The 8,375-nt window shown below is 38.6% G+C and overlaps 1 gene segment (V, D, J or C); it reads left to right on the top strand.

Moving 5' to 3' along the window:
• Window positions 1-494: 494 nt before the first annotated feature.
• On the top strand, window positions 495-1,151 carry LOC126495446 (immunoglobulin kappa variable 4-1-like). The segment is given in 2 exon segments: window positions 495-553; window positions 754-1,151. Coding segments are annotated over 2 exon segments (447 nt in total).
• Window positions 1,152-8,375: the final 7,224 nt, after the last annotated feature.

Genomic DNA, 8,375 nt, shown 5'->3' with positions numbered 1-8,375 from the left:
TCTCTCTCTCTCTCTCTCTCTCCCTCTTTCTCTCTCTATATATATCTATCTCTCTCTCTCCCTTTTCCCTCCTCTATCTTTTTTCTTTTATTGCATGTTTTTTTTTTACTCTAAGATACTTTTGTTGTGACTTTTTGAACATGTTTTATCATTTCTTTGGTAAACATTAATGGTTATTCTTAGATAGCTTTCCTAACATTTCTTCAAAACAAATAGATTTAAAAATATGGATTTTAAACCAAAGTTGTTATTAGAGTGCCTAATTGATTTATGTTTGAGTGCTGTAAGATGATAGAATTCAGTGATTGCTCACACTCCCCATGATGTTATCTTTCCCTGTTGATTGACACCAGCTACTCACACACACTGCCCTTGCATTTCCTTATGTATTTGCTGACTGCTTTGCATGGGCTTTCCCAGCTCAACCCAACCTCCTAGAATTTATAGACTAAGTAAGCCCTTTGAGTTAGAACTGAGATACATCAGCGAGACAGAGGAAGCAAGATGGTATCACAAATCCAGGTTGTCATGTCCCTGCTGCTCTGGGTGTCTGGTGAGACATTCACAAGTATTATCATCTTCTTAGGGGAACTTCTTTGCATATAAGAAATTTAAAATGTGTGCTATGACAGAATATGTCTTAATAATATTCTGACAATATGACATTACAAGGATATTAAATGAAAAATTTCAACTGGTACTGTATCTTGTTTTTTCATATTATGTATTATCATTGTCTATTGCTGATTGCAGGTGCCAGTGCTGATATCGTGATGACCCAGTCTCCGTCCTCACTGGCTGTGTCAGCAGGGGAGAATGTCACCATCAGCTGCAAGTCCAGTCAGAGTCTTTTAGATGATGACACTAACTACTTGGCTTGGTATCAGCAGAAACCAGGACAGGCTCCTAAACTACTGATCTATGGGGCATCCGATCGGTACCTTGAGGTCCCTGATCGTTTCACAGGCAGTGGATCTAAGACAGATTTCACTCTCACCATAAACAGTGTCCAGGAGGAAGACCTGGCAGATTACTACTGTAAGCAGCATTATGATGCTCCTTCCACAGTGCTTCAGCCTCCAACAAAAACCTCTCAGATTCTCAACAACTGCCTACACCACACAGCCCTGGACCTACATACTTCCCCCTGAGGTCTGAGGCTGGTGTGTTCAAAAGTAGTGTAAAAGTTTGAAGAGCCCAGCATAATATGAAGGGATCAATGTCTCTATGTCATTAGGTATGAAAACACCTTTAAATGAAAGTGTTGCAAAGAACTCAATACTATCTATTCCACAAACTCTGCTGCTTGAATAGGAGGGATTTATCTTTTATATTTCTGTCCTTTCAGTGTCAAACACAAGATGCTGTGGGCAGAAACAGTGATAATGGTAACAGTTTGGAAGTGTAGAAAAAATGTTTCTGTTCTTTTACTGAATTCTGTGGTGCTATATTATTATTTTTCTGGTGTACATTTCTTCTGTTTTTTTTCTTTACCTTTCCATAAATTATTTTATTTTTATTACATTTTAGTTAATTAAGAATTCTTTTGTGTCTATGAGAGTGTGCATTTGTCTGTGTATATGTGTGGGCCTGGTTTTAAGTACATATTTGACATGGCATAGTTGTGGAGGTCAGAGGACACTTGGCCATGATTATGTCTTTGTCCTTTGTCTTTTGTGATCAAAGTCAAGTTTGACATCAGGTTTGGTGGCAAGTGTCTTTGCCATCTAATGTATCTTGTTGCCCCATAAAACCTTAATTTAAAATTAATTCATTGTACTCAGTTGCTTTTTGTCTTTTAGCTTATTTATTTAAATGTCCTTTTCATATTTTACATATCTATCCCATATCCGACTCCCTCTCTTCCTCCTGCTACACCCACATCCTCCTATTCTACCTATTATCCATTCCTCAGAGAAGGTAAGGCTTTCTACTAGGAGTCAACATAGGCTGACACACCACTTTGAGGCAGGACCAAAAACTTCTCCCTATATATAGGCTGAGGAAGACATCTTTTAAAAAAGAATGGGCTTCAAAAATGCAATTCAAGCACTAGGGATGAATCCTCATTCCACAGCCAGTGTCCCCACAACCTGCCCAAGACACACAAAGGTCATCAACATTGGGAGGACCTAGTTTGGTTTATGCATGTTTCCCTGCCATCTGTCCAGAGTCACTGGGCTCCCACTAGCTCAGGTTAGTTGTCTTTTGTTTGTTTGTTTTTGGTATGCCCATTATGGTTGTATCCCCTTTCTAATATTATTGTTTCTCTCTTTTTAACTGGTCTCTGAAAACCAGGCCTAGTACTTAGCTATGAATATTGCTAAGAAGTACTGTTTCTATCTGTTGTTGGATGAAGGTTCTGTGATGACAACAGTCATTAGTCTGATTGCAGAGGAAGACCAGTTTAGGCACCCTCTCCACTCTTGTTTAGGGTTTTAGCTTGGGTCATCCTTATAGATTCCTGGGAATTTCCCTGGTTCCCAGTTTCATGCTACCCAATAATGGTTCCCACAATTGAAATATGTCTTTCTTTGCACTCCCTTTCTGTCCTTCCCTCATCTTAACCAACCCATCCCCTCATGCTCTCCTTATGCCTTACATTCTTACTCCTCGCCCCCCTCCCAGACTTCTCTTTTCCCTTGCCCCATGCTCCCAATTGAGCTTCATTCAATCTCCTGAATTATAATGATACTACACGAGGATGCCAGTGTCTGAGACATTTCTATCTGTCAAATACCTGGAAACAGAAATGTCCAACTTGCCCTCGCATTGTCAGTACCTCCAGTTCAGGTGCCATAGATAAGGGAAATGCTGATTATGAAAGAGCATCAGTCTAGGAAATCTGATGATTTTACTAAACGCTGTAGTCCTGTGTGGAATTGACAGTATGCTGAGTTTCCAAAGCGACACACAGTCCACCATACTTGTCTTGTCTTCCATGGGTTTCATATTAGAGACATTTATGGAATGTCTGTCATTCTTTCCACAGACCAAGCTAGGGCTCCTAAACTGTATGTTCATTGACTGTAACTTTGGATTCTGAGGATATTTTTTTGGTTACAGGGTAATTGTTTCCTCCATTTGTGAAGACTTTATGTGGACTTAGTATTGGATTTGGAGTGAGAAGATGGAGAGACCTGCCTTATTCTCAGTGATACTTATTCATTACAAGTTAACATTTCCTGTCTCATTCTTCATTCTATTCTCACAGGTCATTACCTCTTTTGCTCCTGATGACATTTAGATTAAAGCCTCTTAGTGTAGCCAACTTCCCCTTCTTATCTGAACACACAACACATACTTTTTTCTCAATCTTATTAAATCTAATTACACTCTCTTGTTGAGAAGTATCTATTCAAATGCAAAATATGTTGTTGTTATCAGATACAAAAATTAATTTAGGTTAAAGACATGGATCAGTGGATAAGAGGTCTTCCTGGTCTTACACCAGACATAGATTTGGTTCCCAGGATCCACATGACAGTTCACAGCCATCTGCCAAAATAATTACAAGGGACACAATGACCTCTTTTGGAATCCAAGTACAAGAACCAGAAATGTTGTATATGTAGAAAAAATACATATACATATAGAATAAATATAAAAATAACTTTCTTAAAAGTTTAATTCAGAAGGATCACAGTGCTTCTATAATCCACAATCTTTAGAGCAAGCAGAATAATTGCATTGTTATCCTCACCTGGTATTTAAAATTTCAAAAGGCTAGTCAAAACACCACTTTGGGTACACTACTGAGAATGTTCTCAAGAATTCTTTGCTAATTCTAATGGCCATAGGATGACACAAGAACAGATGCCCTTTGAGTACCAAGTCAAGTTTTATCTTAACTGATTTGCATATTGAGAATTTAGCTATGGTGCAGATTGTGCAGAGCATCTTTAAAGGCTGCTTGTCAGTGCACAAAAAGCAGCCTATATTCCAGCTCTCAGAGATGGGGTCAAGTGTTCTCCTGGTTTGGGTACTGCTACTCTCGGTTCTAAGTGAAAAGCTATAGTGCTGGGAGCAATCACTGTGGCTATCACTGTTTGTCATGACTAGATATTCTGACTATTGAAATTAAAGCATTTAAATAGTGTTATTTAAGACATTTTATTTTATGTCTTCACAGAATGTAGCTCATGACTGCTGTTATAAATTCCACATACATGAGGGTTTTACATTTCAGTGTCTTCAGTAAATTTGTGACAGTAGGTGTGTTTAGCATTTTAGGTTACACAAGGAAAATTGTTCTGAACTAGTCCACAACTTTGATGCCTATATCTCTAGAGCAGAGAGCCACTGTTTCTTGGAGGGTCAGAAAGAGTGTCACTGAATATTGCATTAGTTATATGAACTATTAGTTATATGAAACCAACAGAGAACCCACGACAGCCTCCCAAGCTCCTCATCACTTTTTCATCTGATCTAGCATCTGGGATCCCTGCTAGGTTCAGTGGCAGTGGGTCTGAGACAGACAAACTTTACCCTAATCCTTCATCTGGTGGAAGTTGATGATGCTGTAACCTATTTCTGTCAAAAGAGTAATGAGCTTCCTCACACAGATCTCCAAGGATAAACAAAAACCCCCATGGAGTTGCTGCTCACTAAAGTTCAGGATCTGAGCTATGTCTTTTCACTGCACATCTAGACGATGTTATTTTAGATATCTTGATTTTTAAAAAGGAGAAACTGTGAAACAGAGATTTAAAAAAAATGTGTGAGTACATCCCATGTTTATCTTTTTGGGTCTGGGTTACCTCACTCAGGATAGTGTTTTCTATTTCCATCCATTTGCATGCAAAATTCAAGATGTCATTGTTTTTTACCACTGAGTGGAAAGGGGAGGATGGGGGGAACTTGGGGTAATGGGATGGTTGGGATAAAGGAAGAGTGGATATGGGAGCAGGGAAGTATATATCTTAATTAAGGGAGCCATCTTAGGGTTGTCAAGAGACTTGAACCTAGAGGGGCTCCCAGGTGCCCAGGGTGATGTCCTCAGTTAGTTCCTTGGGCATCTGAGGATAGGGAACCTGAAATGGCCCTATTCTATAGCCATACTGATGAATATCTTGCATATCACCATAGAATCTTCATCTGTCGATGGATGGAGATAGAGACAAAGACCCACATTGGAGCACCGGAATGAGCTCCCAAGGTCCCAATGAGGAGCAGAAGGAGGTAGAACACGAGCAAGGAAGTCAGGACCCTGAGGGGACCACCCACCCACGGAGACAGTGGGGCTGATCTATTGGGAACTCACCAAGACCAGCTGGACTGGGACTGAAAAAGCATGGGATAAAAACGGACTCTCTGAACATTGCGGACAATGAGGCCTGATGAGAAGCCAAGGACAATGGCACTGGGTTTTGATCCTACTTCATGTTCTGGCTTTGTGGGAGCCAGCCAGTTTGGATGATCACCTTCCTAGACCTGGATGGAGGGGAAAAGGACCTTGGACTTTCCACGGGGCAGGGAACCCTGACTGCTCTTCAGACTGGAAAGGAAGGGGGAGAGGATTGGTGGAGAGGTTGAGAGGAGTGGGAGGAAGGGGAAAAAAATGGGAAGCTGGGAGGAGGTGGAATTTTTTTTCTTTTTTCAATAATAATAAAAATGTGTGTGATTGTCTTACCATGTATGCCTTACAATTTTTCTATTTGCTTCCTTAATTAAGATCTTCATGATACTATTTTCAAAGTGCAACTTTTGTTCAACAGCTTGAATTAGATAGAAAATCATTTAATATATACAGGAAACATTCATCAGTCACTGAAAATAAGAACCTTGAATACGGAAGACTGTTAGTTGTCTTCAAGATACAAGAGGACACCCTCACCATAAAGCTACATTTCCCCACGTATTTGCTTGACATTTCAAAATACTCTTCAGAAGATCACACAAAACAAGCCTCCTACAGCTGATTTATGCCTAGTTTCTGATTTTCTTCTCTGCGTCCATCACAGAAGCTCATCCAGGAACTTAGACTAATTAGTTGTTTTTTCTACTTTTCCAATACAACATCTTTGTTGCTATAATATCTTCCACAATATGGCCACATACTCTTGCTACCTTTTTTACTTTTTGGTATTTTATTAGGTGGGAGAGTAGAAAGCCTCAATATATATCTTGAGTGATGTAGGTGGGTCATCTGTCTAGCTGTTGTTTTCATTGGTTAATTAATAAAGAAACTGCTTGGCCTTTGATAGGACAGCAGCTTAGATAAGCAGAGTAGACAGAACAGAATGCTGGAAAGAAGGAAAGTGAAGCAGACACTATAGCTCTCCTCTCCAAGATGGATACAGGTTAAGATCCTTTCTGGTAAGCCACCACCTCATTATTTTTTTCTGCTGTGTAGTACTCCATTGTGTTATAAGGAAAATATGGTACAATGGAGTGCTCCATATTTCTTTCCTGAGGATGGTGGAATGAAAGCACAATTGAGATTTTGCCTGGGTGAAGCCTTTCTTTTCATGATATATAAAACTTATCTGTAATATGATAGTTCATTGTTTTTCTTCTCATACAAGTTCAGCCCATTTTTCTATGATGTTCCAAAGTAAAGTAACATGTAATAGCAGTTACTAAGTAGAGAGGTTTGCACTTTAGGCTATTGTACTATAGGTAGAGATTGCATGAATTTTAAATCATAACAAATGACAACATCCTCAGTTCCCATTATACTGCCTTTTAGGATAAAATATGTCTTCCCTGGACCTGGACCTTCTTTAACAGTGGTGTCCATGGAATAGGGTGCTGTGTCCCATGAGTACAACATCATCAACATCTGAATTTTTGGCTCCAAAGCTTCAAACCTATTAATCTGTGTTGTTTTCAGCCAGTAGGTTTGGATTTAAGTCACTTTTATTACATCTCAAAGACTCTAATGCACTAGGGTGGGAACTAGTATTGTGAGAAAAGCAGTAACAAAGGACTTTCAGACTTATTCTATCACACAAAAAAGAACATGGGAATTTTGTTCTTTTAGACTCCATGCCTACCTCTTACATATTAAAACAATGCATAATTAACCATGGGAATCTTTTGGTTTGTAAGTTTCAGTCTCCAGGTGCCCAATCTCAATGAGCAGCAGTAAATGATATGAAAGCACAATCTGCGCTCACTGCAGTTATCACAAAGCAAAGATCAAGGTTTAGCGAATAAGGAGAGCACACGACAACTTGTCAGACACTGACTGGAGAAGTTACTCCTCTGTCACATTCTTGAACTTGAGACTTGGAACTTTTTTAATCCATGTGCCATTTTCCTCTCAATTATGATGGTTTGCTAGCTGTTGGCAAGGGAGATATGAATATGTTTATCGGAAATGACTTAACATTTTGTACATGAATATTGGATGTATAAAATTATAGAATTAATGCAAAATAAAGGGAAAATGCCTGTTACATAAATGGATATTTAATTTTCAATGACATTCTCGATTTAACATTAAAATGCTAACATCAGATAACTTCTTCATCTTGAATATCATATGACATGAGATGCCTTGTAACCACTCAATTAATAACACATCTTTTGAAAGATTGTCTCTGTGCATAATTATGACTACCGAAGAACTTACACCCTAGTCTGGCCTCAAAGGAATAATCCTTCTGATTCTTTCTCTCCAGATCTCAGAATAGAGATGTGATCCTCTACTTCTTACCATGATGTTTTATTTATTGATTTTTCTGTTTCTTGTACTTTATACATTATACTGGGTTTATAATTAAGTTCTTTTGTATACTTTCAGAGTTCACTAAAGTCCAGGCATGTTATATGATTACTGTTATTGCTATTGATTTTCATTTTATTGAAACATTCTTTTCCCTTTGAAAGTTAACCATCTCCAATGTTATCTGTTGGTGTTTATAAAATAGTTTGGTTTAAGATGGCTGTGCTCCCCTCTCGAGAGATTCTACCTTTTCACTCTTTCAGCAAGACTATCTTAACCCAGTTTCAATACATTTGAAAATTACTCTAGATATGTATTTCTGGAATAGATATTGTTGTCAGTGTTGGACTACAGCCATGACTTCTTGTGTAAATCCAGTTTTTTATTCCCATTCTGTTTCCCAAAATGTTGAGTCCTGTTTAAGTTCCCTGATGTTGCAGGGTGATACTTCTTAGTTTCAGTGGAGTTTACCTTTGCTTTGAAATTAAAGCTTCTGTTGTCCCAGGATTAAATTAATGATTACCAGGAATTCCACAGAGAGAATTCTCAACTTCTCTTTATATTTATGCCTAATTTTTATCCTCGAAACAATAACCCAAATATCTGTGGAACTCTTCACTTTCCTCAGTGAAAGAGTGGCTTTGGAGACGGGAGGTAATGAACCAATTTTCACCCAGATATCTCTTCTCTCTCTCTCTCTCTC

The sequence above is a fragment of the Alexandromys fortis genome, unplaced genomic scaffold (genome assembly GCF_014885135.2).
Source record: "Alexandromys fortis isolate MF-2015 unplaced genomic scaffold, M_Fortis_MF-2015_v1.1 scaffold_464, whole genome shotgun sequence".
Taxonomy (NCBI): domain Eukaryota; kingdom Metazoa; phylum Chordata; class Mammalia; order Rodentia; family Cricetidae; genus Alexandromys; species Alexandromys fortis.
Note: the sequence above shows the minus strand (reverse complement) of the source record. Positions and strands in the feature narration are given on the sequence as shown.